The sequence below is a fragment of the Nipponia nippon genome, unplaced genomic scaffold, assembly GCF_047370975.1.
Source record: "Nipponia nippon isolate SJK-2023a ecotype South Korea unplaced genomic scaffold, ASM4737097v1 scaffold_9, whole genome shotgun sequence".
Taxonomy (NCBI): domain Eukaryota; kingdom Metazoa; phylum Chordata; class Aves; order Pelecaniformes; family Threskiornithidae; genus Nipponia; species Nipponia nippon.
Genome location: NW_028262413.1, coordinates 23296925 through 23312800, shown reverse-complemented (window position 1 = coordinate 23312800; position 15876 = coordinate 23296925). Strand labels below are relative to the sequence as shown.

At 37.4% G+C, this 15876-nt stretch overlaps 1 protein-coding gene across 8 annotated transcripts in view; it reads left to right on the top strand.

Moving 5' to 3' along the window:
- IQSEC1 (IQ motif and Sec7 domain ArfGEF 1) overlaps nt 1-15876 on the top strand; it is a 355322-nt gene that overhangs the window by 156570 nt on the left and 182876 nt on the right. For 2 of the 8 annotated variants that reach the window (XM_087743582.1, XM_087743581.1), the window contains exon 3: nt 2576-2665. The exons of 3 other annotated variants lie outside the window; for them this stretch is intronic. In XM_087743582.1, the coding sequence (XP_087599708.1) occupies nt 2576-2665 (90 nt within the window). Of the gene's footprint in view, nt 1-2575; nt 2758-11439; nt 11527-15876 lie in introns of those variants that run through there. 3 more of the 8 variants (XM_087743580.1, XM_009464893.2, XM_087743591.1) reach the window with 3 other exon arrangements.

The window sequence follows — 15876 nt, the reverse complement described above, 5'->3', positions numbered from 1 at the left end:
TTTGGCTGTGATGTGCAATTTCACAGTACACAAGCACCTTTTAAAATGGTACTGTTTCTTCAGTGCTTTGTATTTGGTATCTGCTAAAAATGAGGCAGTATCTGAATCATGAAAAAGCTTCTCTGGAACAAGGGAAGATACCTTTAGGCTGTGTTCAGTGCAGTAGAAAAACCACTTGTCTTAAGTCTGTATTTGTCCAAATTATCTTAATTCGTGGAAAAGATATTTAACTTGCAAAATTAGCAGATGCCAAGTAATCATGTTAATGTCTTGCAGTGTTGGTTTTGTGTGCTTTGAGGTCTGGATGCTTCAAATCAGGCATTCATTGTGGAATGGGGTCATTTTGCTAAGGTGTCTGATCCGTGCCATGAGCCTACATGAGTTGGAGTTACAGGATCAAACTCACAGTGAAGGTTTTGTGAACTATATAAACAAAACTATTTAGGAATTGCCACATTAGGCCAGATTCTGTGCAGTTCACTCTTTCTGCTGCGTGGGGCGGTGCCACGTCAAGCGTACGTTTAGACAGATGTCGCATTCTTAAAATGAGTACTGGTTAAGTACCTGTTGATGCAGTATCCAAGCACTACAGGGCATTTATGTGGGGGAATGGAGAATTTTGGGGCTTTTCTCTCCATATTAGTTGTGGTTTTCTATTACACTGCTAGAGCACTAACACATGGTGATGTGACTGCAGGGTTGTGACTACCCTGACAATTCCACAAATTATCATCAATTTTACTTTTGTCAGGGTGGAAGGTTAAGCTGAATAGGTAAACCTAAGTGCATGTCTGCTAGAAAAAATTCTTATATTGGTTTCCAGTGTAGAAGGAATTTCTGTGGCAGATAAGTGGGGGTGAATGGGAGGTGGTAAAGTTGACTGTTCAGCTTTAGGCAGATGACTGATCAAAAGGGGAGGACCTTAGGGTATTTTGGCACAAAAGATAGTCATTTGCAAATCAGTTTGGACCAAAGATCACCAGAATAACTCCTGCCTTACCATCTTTTTTGTTTTGCAAAGTTACATAATTTATCAGCATCTTTGACAGTTCATGCTTCTCTTTAGCCTGGGGAACTTCATAGGTAATGCTGTGATAAGTAGCATTTGGCTGACCACCTGCTCACTCTTATTCTGGAAATATTACAACTGGCCATGAAACAGCGATGAACTGATCACTTGACCATGGCAGATGAGCTGCCCTTGTCGGTGTGTTCTGGTATATATTTAACTTAATGAGAGCAGATGGTCATTATATTGATTCATGAAGCAAGGGATGAAGCTTGGCTGTCTTGATAATGTAAGGCCTGAGTGCTGACCATTGGAATGTGGTAAGAAGCAGAGAAGGGGAGGAAAAAAGGAAAATTTTGGGGTGTGTTTTTTTTTTGAGTTTTGGGTTTTTTTGTGTTTGGTTGGTTTTTGTTTTATTTAGAGTGGTTTGTGGTTTGTTGTTTTTTGTTTGTTTTGGGTTTTTGTTGTTTTTTAACAAAGGACCACTGTGGACAGGAATAAAATAAAAGCAAGCTTAGGTGACTCATCAAGCCTGTACATATGGTCATTTCCCTGGAGACAGAAACTGTTAGTGCACAAGCAAGATGCTGCTGAAATATTTGTACCACTGACGGTGCTGAAAACAGGGGAGGGCAGTAGTTTGTAGAGTTGTGAAACTTCTCACTCTGCTGTTGCTATTAATGATGACAAGTCTTTGGAGGAAACTTTGAAGGGAAAAGGTAATATTTAAGTAATAGTTATTCAGTACTTTTTTTTTTTTTTTTGCAAAGAACAACTTTGGTTAATTGTCTCCACATTTAATAGGGTATAACTGGAGATTTAAACAAGAAGCTAATTCTAGAAAGTATTCAGTGATTATCCTTGCTAGCTAAACTGGGAAGTTCATAAATTCCCAACCTGGATCAGCTCAAAGGAACAGCTTGGTTTGGTTACTTATTTTGTAATTTTCACATGAGAAATATACAGAAGAACATTGTCTTGAGCAAGAGCCTAATCTCATGCTTTGCTTCCCGTTTCTCCTAGCTGCTGTTTAGCTGTGCTGTCTTATCAGTTTATGTCATAGTATGTGACTATAAATTGACTTTGCAGTGAAGAGGGAATACGGTTCGTCTTCACAGATGCTGCTGTTACCATGGAGATAAAAGGACCAATGGCCTTTTCTTGGTTTGGACTGTACTACAGTGTTCATACAGAGATGGTGCATTCGAAAATGCAACATTTGGTGCTTTTATATTTCAGTCTAAATATCAAATGAGAAAGCATATTGTTTTTTATTGGTGATGAAATTTAATAATAAATACAGATTTGGGACTTCTTCTGGAAGCAGAAAGCAAACCCACCAGGAATGTGAAAACAGTGTGGCTGGCTTATGCTTGCTGAACCTCCTCTCTGGGAAAAACCTTTTAGCTTTGCAAAATATAACCCTGTAGAGCCTTTAGGTTTATCTGATGCAGTGTTTGATGCTGGTTACATCACCAGCTTACTTATCTGTGATGTTCCACTGTGGCTGATCTTGAATGAGCATGCAAAAGCTGTGAATGTGATTTTTTTTTTTTTCTCCTTAAGAAAGAGCTTTTCTACCTCAGATTGCGTGAAAGAAAATATAAATACCAAATCCACAACACATTCAAGGATGGCTTGCAGAAGGTGTTATTTGTGAGTACCTTTTCCTTCTTCATCTGTCATCACGTCTCTGATATCTGTGTTGAGGATTCCAGAAGTGGGAGTAGTGATCAGTTTATTGTTTGGTAGGTTTCTTTCCATGAACCATTTTTAGGGTGTTACCTTTTTGGTAGATGAATGTTCTGTATATTAGAAATGCATAGATGATGATTATGTTTATGCATATGGGTATTTAAAAATTTAACCTAATAAAGTGAATAAGCCTATGTTTAGCAGTGAAAAAAAAAACAAACAAACAAACAACCAAAAAAAAAAACCACGCACTTTGCATACAAGAAGCAATGCAGGATGCTAGGAATTCTGTCTATGATGAGTCAAGAATCTCTCTTCCATTTTGTTTGAATGCTTTGTCATATTAAGGTATAATCTGTCTTTTAAATATATAAATACTGATACAAGGATATGGACTGTAGTCCTAAGCAATATAATATCAATAAGGCAAAATATCACTGTGATTTTGTTGTTGTCGTAGATATGCTTGATCAAAACCTAAAGATGCATTAAGTGCTTATTATTTACTTGAACAGTTTCTCAAACGTTATAGTCAGCACAGCAGGAGTTTAATAGTTCATTCATTTAATGCAATGCAGCAGCTCTTCACATGAGTTGTCACATTTGGCAGAAGAGCTAAGTGCTTATCCACTTGTAGCCAGAGGAAGGACAACGCTAAAGTTTGCATACCGTTTGTAGTGTCAGCCTCAGGGTATATATGGAAACCATGCTGGGTGGTTTTATTCAGCTGAATTCTAGTGGTTCCACATGACCCTTGCTATGAGCTTTCCCTTAAACTGTTCAGCAATGTTGTTCCACTTCAGAGGAAAAATCAGAACAAAATAGACACAAGTGTGCAGCTAAGTTGTCCTCCACCACCCACCCTCGCTGCCATCAGTGGTTCACTTCTAATCCAGTGTTTTGAAATGGCTGTACCTGCTATTTGCATTTCTGAACTCTGGTTAAAGATTCTCTCCCTTTAGGGTTAAATTTAGGTTTGCCAGAGGATCATACATCGAGCAGATGCAATTGTCATCTGTAGCCTTTTTCAGTTATTTTAATAGTGCCTATGAGGGTCCTAATTTGGGTAAATCTGCATCATGTTCAGTAGCACTGTCCATGCGCAGGCATAATAAGTTCAAACATGCAAGAATAAACTACTTGAATATGGAAAGAGTATTGAAATCTGTTCTTAAGTTTTCTTTAGCCTTTTGTTTTACGGTGATGGTATGGATGGTTAAGTTGAAATGTTTTAAAATCAAAATAAACTTGGAACTGTATATAGGAAGTTGAAATAAGAAAAGAGAACTTGGAAAACAGGTTGTAGCCTTCCAGGTATATGTGGATCAGCTTTAAATATAATGCCGTATGTTTATACAAGGGAGAACTAGTAATGTTTGTGTTGGACTCCATTTTAATTTGAGTTCTGAGATTTGGGGATTTTGTAACTCTCAGCAGGGGACAGTATTTCTTATAGTGCTTATTGTGTGGTGTTAAAGAATATTTAATCTCTGTAGGTTACTTTCTTTAACTGTGATGTTGCAGTCTTATTTATAGAACCATCTTGTACAGTATTTTCCTCTATTACTGCTTACATGTTTGATATCTTTTACCTACCTCAGCACATTGCTGTAGGAAACAAGATACAAACTATGACTTCTCCTATAATTCTGGTTTTTAACTCCTTTTTAAGAAAGTTGATGCTGGCAGTTGAAAAGAAGGAAAATGTAAGCCTGGGGGCTTTTTTAGAACTAACTCTAGAATATGTATATACAAAATCTTCATGTTCCTTAAAACGGATCTGTTTTGAATACTGAAAATGCATGTTAAACAGTTAAATACACGAGCTCTTTAATGCATGAGTAAGTTTTGAGATGAAAACTTAAATACTATAAATCTGTCAATGTTCTAATAATATATATGCTAAGGACTTTCGCCTTCTAAAAAATAAAATATATCTTTTTTGCATCTTTAAAATATAAAAAGCTAGTTTGCTATTCTAAAAAAAGCTAAGCAACAATGTCAAACTACTAGGATTAGCAAAAGCATTTTTTCAGATGCTGCACTGGATAGAACATATGTCATTGTACCATTGTTTTAAGTAATAGGATTTGCCTTGCTGTAAATCTCTTGTGCTATATCTGTGTCATTTCATTCTTTGTGCATTACTATTTTTCCTCTTTCATGAGCTTCAAATCCAATATGTATAGATGTTGCTATTTAGATTTGGTTTTACTATGGTCATTGCTTTGTGAAATTATAAATGTGGCTGTATTTTGTAATGTGAGTTGTAGTTTCTTGAGAAATTCTGGGGCCTAATTTTAATGATGTGGGAAAAATAGAAAAGATGCAATGAATCTATCAATTTTCTAAAAGATTTTTTCCTTCTGTCATACGCAGCTTCATGTCTCTTTGCTCTTCTTTATTTCTGGTTTTGGACTCTGGGTTTTTCTACAGATTTTTAAAGTGACTAGTAAGCACAAATGATACAAGTGCATTTTACGTGCACTGTAAATTATTGTACATCACCCTTCAGAATAGATGGCTTTGTAGTAAGACTTAATTAAAAGGGAAATAAGTGTTCCTAATTATAAGTGCCTACATATTAACAATCTTAATTAAATTTACCCTAGTTAAGCTAACCCAGTACTAGAGGCTGCCTACAAACTGTGCATTGGCTAGGATGCAAAAGAATCACTTCTTGCCTATTTATATATGCTAGTACTTCATTTTCATGAAACCAAAAAAGTTTATAACAATTATTTCTAAAATAATTATCTATTATGTTAATAAGCATTGTGTTCTAGGATGGGACAAAAATAACTGGTGTTTCTGGTTTAGTATGCTGTGATGGTACTGGTTTTATTCTCCCAAGAGATGATAATTATTTTAAGGCCCTTTTGATGGAGGAGAGGTCAGTGAAAGCATACCTAATAATTCTTTTGAAAAACCCAGCTGTGGACACTTGAGTTGGACATACATAAAGGTTAGTAGTATTCAAAACAAGAACTGTCACTTTGCATTTATATTGCAACATGTACAAATGCTGATACTTATTCATTTTGATGACAACCAAATTTTATGTACTCTTGAGCAAAATTGTGCTCTGTACTCTAGCCTACATTTGCTGATCTCTTAGAACTGCAGATTTTGTTGAGCATCCTTGATATCTGGTGAAATTATCTCTAATTTTTATTAAGAAAAAAATCCTGTTAACTAGGTTATATGACTGCTGCATGGGAGGGGGGACAGAGGTGGAAGGAGGGAGATGCCAACATAGCAGGTCTAGAACATATGATTGTACTACTTTATGATATCTGGGTGGTTTTCTTTACTCTCAGACTACACTGAAAGGTAATTATATTGATGCTTACTTGCCATGAGTTGTCTCATTACCTTCCTGTGACTTGGTGTCCAAGCAGCTGTGTACAGAAAGCCACTTCGTTGAAAGGAAATAATAGGAATAAAGGTATTAGTTGTAGTCTTCTATGGTGTGTGATCTCTGCCAACTGCATGTGAACTGCAAGGTTTTTTACATATGCAACCATAAAAGTAATAACAGCATTTAATTTTGTATAGTTGACATTCAAAAAAGTGTGTAGGGAAAAGACTATAATTAATAAGAACATTGTGAAAAAACACAGTATTTGCTATATGCCACCACAGCCTCTCCTTGACTTACTTGGCTATAGACGGTGGGACATGAAGTGGGATGAATTGAATGAAAAAAAAAAAAAAGACGTTTTTTCAGTGCTACTTCAAAAGCCAAAATCATACTGTCCTGTGTATTTTGGGTGAAGATCTGAGTAGTGAAAGGAGTATCTTTGATGTCAGAACAGTAGGAATTTGTCCTTGCAAATGTGGGTTATGAGGAGATTATATGAGCTGCCATATAAAACTATCTGCTGTTTTCTCTGATGGGGTGAGCTTCCAAAAAGCAAGTTGTCTTGTGGGCTCTGTCAGTGTGTTGATTCTGAAAGCCTTTCTAGTGTGTTAATAAACATGTTAATAAGGAAACTTTTAGCTGGAGTCAATACGAGTCTGTATTGTGACTTTTATTGTTCATCACCTATTTGGAGATCAGTTTGATTATATTTTCAAATTTTCTTTCTCATTACAGAAATGGTTAGGTTTATTAAACGAGAACAGGACAGACTTTACTAGCTTTTAGCTACAGTGTTTTCTAATCTCAGCTGTAGCCATAACTCTGGATTGAAGTGAGAAAGAAAATTTTCAACTTGTAAAATAATGTTATTCTTCATTAGGATAAAATATTGAGAAATAGAAGTATTCTTTTTATTAGCTTGTAGGCATGAATCCAGTCAAACAGATCATTGTTAGGTACCTTGGATGACATTGAAGTGAATGGGTTTATATAGGTGATGAACTTGTCTCCCATTTCTGCTATTTACAATCTAATTTTAAAAAGGATATGTGTTAACTAGCACCTGGTATACAGAGTGCCTGGAGCAGTATAGGACGCTGTGCTGGTATAAAAGTTTCATAGTGCTTGCACATACTCGTTGGAACACAGCACCTCATGGAAGAATGTACCAGAAGAAAAGGAAGAATTCTGCCAGATGGAGGTGAACAGATTGTTATTTCATACTAAGAGGAGGAATAGTGTATGAAGTAATATGGCTGTAGAAAAATGCAGCAGTTAAGATGAACAATTTTATCTAGTAGACTCCTCTCATCAGCCACATCATTAACTTTATAAAAAGACAACATTTCTTCCAGCTGTGGTCCCCTACCAGTACACTTTTACTAAGTGTCCACGTGACAATAGTCTCTGTCTTTTCTGTTTGAAAGCTGATAATCTTGTTAGGAAGAAGTTCTAAGACAGTGATGATTTAATAATGCTGTCAACCCACTCACAGGTTTACACATGCTTAAAATTAAACAGTGGCAAAATAAAAAAAGGATGGGATATCATATCCTGTACTAAATACTGTGTGCTATTCAGGAGTAGGAGGACAAGCTTTCTCCAGGCTCTCAACATTTTGCTGGATGGATGTGGTGCTTGCTACAGCCGGTAGCACAGCAGCACCGCCCTGTTGCCAGGAGCAGCAGGATGGTTACCAGCCTACTAAGAGGACATTTTGAAAACAAGAAGAGGATAGCCTGTTAAAGCAAAAGTAATTCCAAGTTAGTAGCCTGGTATTCTGTTCTCCCAGGTTGTCTTAAAACCAATCTTGAGAAAATTGTCTGCTGAGTTTGGGAGGCTTGGTGGTGATTGTAAGAGAAAATGAAAGAAAAATAATTGTAGCTTTATGTGATGATCAGGAATATGTTTCTTTTTATTTGTACGTCTAAGCAAGACTCTAGTACTGAAAGAATAAAAAGGATGATCATTTCTGTTCTCTGATGGATATGAAAGTGTTCTTAAAATGAGTGGTTTCTAATGACAAACATAATGGAATTTATACAGAAGTGACTGGAACAGTTAAACCTACTTTGGGTCTGCATACTTACTTCGTAGCTGGATTTTTCTCGTTATGTTGGTATCCTGAAGGAGATGTGATTTCAAGATGTGATTAGATTTGGTTCTGTGTTTGCTGTTTGACTAGTCTGTTCTCAAAAGAACTTTCTTTAAAAATCAATAAGTGGTTACCTGTCTGCGAATACCTGGGGAGAGCTGGAAGAAACTCGGCCTGGAAGCGGGAAATTACAAAGCTTCTGTGTCCACTGGGATATTGCAGTAATGTTTCAGAAACTGAAATTACTGGAAAAAGCATTCATCAATTTAGTCATTTGTCTTGTGTCAGTGCCAAAGTAGCTATGCTCTATTCATAAGCTTAAATCAGCTTTTGAAGACCACAGATTAGAGATGTAGAAACTAACCTTAATAGGGCCAAGCGTGACACTGTGAATAGGGGAAGTAATTACTTCTCCTCTGAATTTATTTAAATATATTTCTTCTGATGTCTTTAGGCGTTACAGCGTAGCAAATCAATTCTGTTTTGAATGCAAACTTGTGCTGAAGGCTCATTGAAGAATCTAGCTATGTTTTTTAAAAAAACAACAAAAAAAAGGCATTTGAATCTTGAACTACTTCTGATATGTTCCAGAGGAGTAAATGAATGGAAGTACTGTTTTAGCAGGTGATTGAAGGCACAAAATGCCATGTATGGATCTTAGATTGCACCAGCAGAAGGTGTATTTGCTTTGGGTAATATTAGTATGCTATGACAGAGGCTGTAGAGCCTGAGTCTCATCTTTTGTCAGGCTGATTGGGCATCAGTCAGTGGGATCTAGAGGAACCAAAACACTGAGTCAAGATATCCCTGAATTTTAAATTTTGGAGCAGAGGCCAAACCTCATGTTTGCTTCTGTAACTAGTTGGACAAAGAGCATATCTTTGAACACCCTAAGAAACGGCTGAAATCTAACCTCATGTATTGAATGTACATCTTTGACATCTGAGATGTTCTTGTTGGAACACAGCAATGATATGTGGTAACTTAATTACAAGCCTGCAGTTGAACATTGCTATCTGTTTTATCTACTCCATGCCTGCACCTATGACACACAGAGTGCCAGCGTAGTTACTACTTGGGCAAACCTTTGGCACTTCTTATTTGCTATCAAGGTGGCTGGACTTTTGAATTCTACTGCACCTTCGAAAAGAAACTCAAAGCAGTTGAGCTCCTAACCAGTCTTGTGCGATAGGTGAGTATTAACCTTAAGTGCAGATGAGCAAGCTGAGATTATAGGGAAAACTTTCTTCTTTATTGTTTTGATTTTTTTGGAACCTAGGAAAGTCAGAGTAGGACAGATTTATGGAGCCTTGTGGGCAGATTCTTTTTGGAATAGCCAGGAGCAAGCTCTCTTCAAAATGCTTTGTTGAGCCGAACTGAATCCAAACAGATTCTTTCCTATGTTTACTGGTTTATTCTCTGAAGAAAGATACTATTGATGAGAAGAGAGAGATTTGTATGGAAAAAAAAAGGGTGGTGGGAAGGGAATCTGGGACACCCTCATACTAATTTCCTCCTTTTGCTTCTACTGAAAAAAATTAGGTATTCACAAAGCAGGAAGCAACGATTTCGTCAGTGTGATCAGTCTCCCTACCCAGTGTGAGACTATCGTGCAATGTACACTTACAATGTACTACCCTGGTTCTGTGAATTGTGTGGAGCAACTGGTGTGAATATCGTGTGTTTTTCTTGTCAGAAAATACAGCTTTTGTGTGTTCTAACTGCTTTTATCGTGGTCTATCAATGTTTTCAGTAACATTGTCCATCTTCCTTTAGAGTCGTTCTGGTCATCTTTCCAAGTGGTTTGAAGGTGCCACCAATTAGTAACTGTGCACTATGAGGTGTTAGCAGGGTATGTCCCATGATGGCAATCTGCCTCCTGACTGAATTGTGTTGCACTTCTGTTTCCAAAAGCTCGAGTACTTTATGGGAGTTACTATCAGTTGCTATCTTTAAACAGAAAATCCAACTCATCTTGGCTGTGCAGATGCTGACACGCTGTTGGCAACAAAAATTAGAACAGGCTGACCTTGTGGTTCTTTTGGTTGTGGTTTTTTGGTTTTTTGTTTTTTTGTTTTTTAAAGGATTAGTGACTGACTCTTTTCTGAACAAAGACTGACCTTTTTTGCTTAACATCTCTGTTTGATCTTATAAGAAAGTGACCTCACAGGATTCACTTTAAGCCTCAGGGATGGAGAAGAATCAAAATCAGTCTTCTGAAACGTTTGTCAAGATGCCAAGCAAAAGATGGGGGGGCGGGGGGGTAAGGTGCATATATGTACACATGCATACATTCTCTATTAGTAGTCAGTTTGGATACTTACAAGTTAAATGAGGATTTTCAGTTTAATGGATACTTCTTCCATGTGCGCACACTCTAAGAGCTAGGAAATATTGATTATTTTTTATGATTTCCTAGAAGAATGCTGTGTCTTAAGAAATTTGATTAAGTGGTTTTATCATGGAGGACTTACTGTGCTAAACCTTGTTTAATGTTTCCTGGCAGAAACATCAAAAATGCTGAGAAGTGTACTGTGTGTTGCTTGAAGATTTTTTAAGCTTTACTTCAGATGCAATACCTTGTCTTGTTTTGCAACTCTTCTGTGTTTTTAATGAAAAAATACAAACATAATGATCCGGGGTGCAGAGTATCTTTTTGTGTTGTAAAGCTTTTTTTTATTTTTCCATGCTTTGAACAAATGACAGCAATTAAATTAGTATTGCACATTTTAGAATATTGTTTAAAACTTGGGTGAAACTTGGATTCTTTCAAATTTATAAGTGGCATATTGCAATATGTTTATAATTGCTGGGCCTGAAGAAAGCTTATGTCCATATTCATCGCATTATTCCTCCTCATGTTTAAGCACTGTGTTTGTAATTCCATTAACACAGAAACAGCTTGACTGGTGCAGAGTAACATGCAAGTCTGAAGCTTCATTTCCATAGGAATTCTAACCCTCAATGTTTAGCTTTTGCCTCTGTTCCGCATAGCAGGGCAAAAACAAAGTCTTAAATTGGCATTTTATCTTAATCTTGCAACAAAACTTTGATTCTTCATTGCAACAGTTCATCACTGCCATTCTTGATGTGTATATTTAAACCATGGGACTATTTCCCTCTTTATTTACTGGGATTCAGAATTGACAGCTGTACATGAAATTTCATTCGAAGTCATCATGAGTTTCAAATACACCTATTAGCACCTGCTTTTCCCTAAAAAGCCCCTTTCTAAACACTTGGTGTTTTGACTTTGTGTTTTTCCTTGTGTCGTAGGTCTTTAAATACTCTGCACCAGTTTTGCTGTCCAGCTCCATTGTACCATACCCAGCTAGCTGTCCCTGCCACACACTCAGAGTACAGGTAAGAGTAGATATGGTCCACCCACTATTTATTTTTGAAGAGAGATCTAATGTTACAATTTGACATAAGAAAAGGTATAGTAGTTTGAGTTTCAAAAGAAAAAAAAAAAAAAGAGTAGTAGAAAAACATATCAAACATTTTCAACATCTCATAAGATAGTTCTATTCACTTCTCTCAGGTGCTCTTGAATTATACAGTAAAATGAGTTTCGTGTGCTTTAGGAGGCACATCCCCCTAGACTCTGAAAGTTAGGAAGAAGCTAGTTGTAGGTTTAGTTCTCACATAACAAATATATTGAAAAGTTTATATAATTTATGTAGGATATCGGTGTTGTGCTGAACAACACTTTTTTTTAACCCCTGAATATTTCACGACAGTACGTGGGGTAAACCATGTATTGTGGCACTCTCAAGGTTAAAGGCATGGACCCGCAAAAGGCTTAATACTGCCTTTTGGTTTGAATGGAAGTAAGGGGTTTTTAAACAGATGCAGGCCCTTGATGTCAGAGTCTGCCCTGAATATATTAAAAATATATGCTTTCCAGCTAATAATGCTTTATTTAACAAAGATGTCTTTACTATGTGTTTTCCAAGTTCTCTTTGATCAAATGTGGAAAGCAATAATTACGCATCTTAATACAATTCATTGTCAGTGCTAGTGTTTATTTTAATAGTCATCTTACAGAAGCATCAAAGGACAGCTAATCTAAGTAATTAGAAATGTGAAAACTGTTAAGAAATTGTGCATGTCGTGAAAAAATAGTCTTTAATTTTTACTTTTACTATTAGTTATTAACTTAGTGATAATTGCCAGCTCATGAATAATATTAATATCAAAATACTGGAGGTCTGGTGCTGAAAAATCAAATCACTTTGCACTGGTAATAAGGAAAGACAAAAACAAACAATGAATCCTAAATCTGTAAATGCATAAACATATTTCTGATTTGAATCTTTCATCTCTTAGTTATCTCTAACCATGCATGTTTGGATTCATCCTGTTGTTTTACATTGCAGCATCTGTTCGTATGTTTGGGTTTTTTTTCCTCTCATCAGAGCTCTCAGTTTTATTTGGTGGTAGTGAATCCATAGTCGAGTTGTAAGACAACTTAGTATTCCTTCAGTGAGGAGCAGGGCCTGAACACTATTAGATTCCCCACTTGCTTTTTAATGAGGCTTTTATTTTTCCTTTGCCCTTAGTTTATAATGCTTTAATTTTAAGAACTCATTAGAGATCTTCCTGTAGGGATGTTGATGGGAAAACCAGTTGTTTCTTGAAGGTTTCAATATCTTGCTCCACAAGTTTTGTTTTTTTTTTTTAATTGGTAGTATTTCTTCTGGAATTAAAACAGCAGTGTAACTTTGTGTTTAAAAAATCCTATACTTCTCTAGCTTTTTTTGTCTTTCTGTCTTTGTGCAGTAAAAAAAATAAATGCCCTAAGTGTGGCTAGGATCTGTAAAGCATGTACAATTTTTAGAGCGCTAATGCATAAAACAACATATAGATTTGGATAATGTCCAAACATATGCCGTGAGACCTTTACCTTTTGTTTAAGAGTTGAGGTGTGTGAAGGAACTCATCATTGACCTTGTTTGCTCTCAAGGAAGTTCAGGTCTCAAACTCTTCAACTATGTGTACATATATAGCCGTAACTCAACTAGAATCAGTGGAGATAAGGGAACTTCCAACAATTCATAATATAGCGCTGCCCATATTCACCTAATGGTAATGGAGCAATCAATGGGTCGATCACTGGCTGCCAGGAAAATTAATGTGCTCTACATCTCGCTCACACCCTTTCCTGGCTAACCAGCCTAGGTCTACCAGCAGCACTTGATCTGTGCTAACCTCCTTTTTTTATTATGAATGATTAGATAAGGGAGTTCAGGGATTAGATATGGCCTTGTTCTCCTCTTACCTCTTTCCCCCAGCCCAACACACAAGTTACCTGGGCATAAGATGAGCTGTTACAAAAGATGGTAATGAGCCAGCAGAGTGTGTCTGTGGCAAAGGCGGCCAACCACATACAGGGCTGTATGGCAAGAGTGGCCAGCAGGCTGAGGGAGGCACTTCCTCCCTTCTGCCACCAGCTGTGGAACCTCCTCTGGAGGGTCTGGCTTTTTGAAAGGTATCAGGATACTGGAACAAGTCCAGCAAAGGGCCACCAAGGTGTCTGGGGGCCAGAGCACATGACAAGTGAGGAGAGGCTGAGAAAACGTGGGCTCTTCAGCCTGGAAGAGTCAAGTCTCAGGGCTGGTGCTGTCTTCAACTCCTTAATAGGAGAGTATGGAAAAGGTGCAGCCAGCCTGTTCTAGGAGAGGATAGGACAAGAGACAACAAAGGCAGATTGCAGTAAGGAAAATTCCAATTAGATACAAGGTAGGGAGAGAGGGGAATTTCACCATGAGTGTGGTTACACACTGGAACAGAGGCCAGGAGAGGAGGTGGTATCTGTCTTCAGCAATGCTCAGTTCAACTGGACACAGCCCTAAGCAACTTGATGTAGTTAGCCCTGCTTTGAGCAGGGGACTGGACTACAGATACCTCCAGAAGTTCCTTCTAACACAAATTACCCTGTGATCCTGAAGCGCTCTGTTCTTGGGAAGGAAAAAAGAGCTACAAGTTTGTTCTGTGGAATTTAGTTTCAAATTATACAGTGATGTTAATGCCATCCCAGGTAGTATCCTACACACAAACGTGGGGGTGTGTTAGAGCCATACTGTTATATTCTGTCTCATGTCAGGAATTTGTTCAGTTTACCCATGAGTTAAATTTCTGAAGCTGTTGTATCCAAACCAATTGTTACAACTTGACATCACTCTATCTGTAATCTCTTAGTCAAGTACAAATTATGCACCTGTTTTTGTAAACGACCTGTATATGGAAATCCTATTGCTGTGAATGAAAATCAGCTACTAGAACACTAACAAGATTGGGCTTTAAATTTCCACATACATTTATTAGGATTAAATTTAGCTTTTAGTCTTCCCATTTATCAATTTATAAATAGAAGTCATTAGAAACAAAACTAACAGAAATGGATGCTTCATTCTAACTTCAGTTTTGAGGCGTTATTTAGAAAATACACAGAGGGATTAATTTTGTAGCCCAGAATTAAAAATTAAATTTGCTCTGAAAGAAGCAATTAATGAATGCACTACAGTGAAATCTGGAGCATCTCTGATTTGCTGTTAGCTAATTGCTGGATGTTTTATTCACTCCAGCAGTTTTATTTCTAGTCAAGACGATCTTTGGCATCTGTTTTGAATTGTTAATAGGGAAATAATGCATTTTTAATAACTGCAGCTATTGCAGTAATCCCTTGCTTGCTCATTTTACAATGTTCAAAATAGACAGAAATAATACAAGTTATGTTGCATTCTCCTATTGTAAGAGAAGTCTTAGGAAGCCTAAGCGTATAATGTACTTCCAGCTAGTTATTTGTCTGTTTGTATTCCAGTTAGCCCATATGCCTCCTGTGTTTGCTCTTTTTGGTTTGGGGCGGGGGGAGAAGCAGTGATGTCTGTAGCTTGGCTTCTTTGACTCCCTTTCCCTTCCTGCCTCACAAAGTAGAGCCTTAAAAACAACATACTCTAGTTCGAGGCTGCAAATTCCATGAGGTGCTCTGTATTTGTTAGTGATCATCTGAATACAAGTTTTATGTCTGGTGTGAAGGGCAAAGTAAAGGAGATGGTGGTATGCCCTGGAGAGGCTTCCAAAGGGGCCTGAATCCATGCAGTCTTGTACTTCAGTTGCTGAGCCTCTTGCTTGATGTGGCCTTCATTATCTCAGTGGCCTTGCAGCTAGAATATGTGCAAAGCAAAGCCCAGAGATCTAATGGCATTCAGAGAAAGTAAATTTAATCATCTCTGTTTCTTGTTTGAAGAAGAGTCTGTTCACGGCGTTTTCTAAACATCATCTGTGTAAACAAACTTCAGTTAGTACTTCAGCCTATCTGTATAGGTGTTACATACCTTATAACGTACACACACTTTTGTGTACCTCATAGTTGTTGACTTGCAGTATATCACTTGAACCTTCAAGTTATTCAGCTGTTAACACCACTCCTGAACATACAGGGTTCATTTACAGTCTGAGGATAGTTTACAAGCCCATCCTTGGAGAAGGCTTCCTACTCTGTTGAGATTAGGGGGTTTTTTTTGTTTGTTTTCATTTTGCTTTTAATGCCCTGTAGCCCTAATGCTGCTGTAGCTGTCAGCCACTCAGGCTTTCGTGTGCTAAGTGTTAGAGCAGAGATGGCTGTAGCAATGGCTCCACACAGGAAGATATAATGTAGAAGAGTGCCCATGCTTTGGAATATAAAGTCTTATTCATATCTGTATTCTTTGT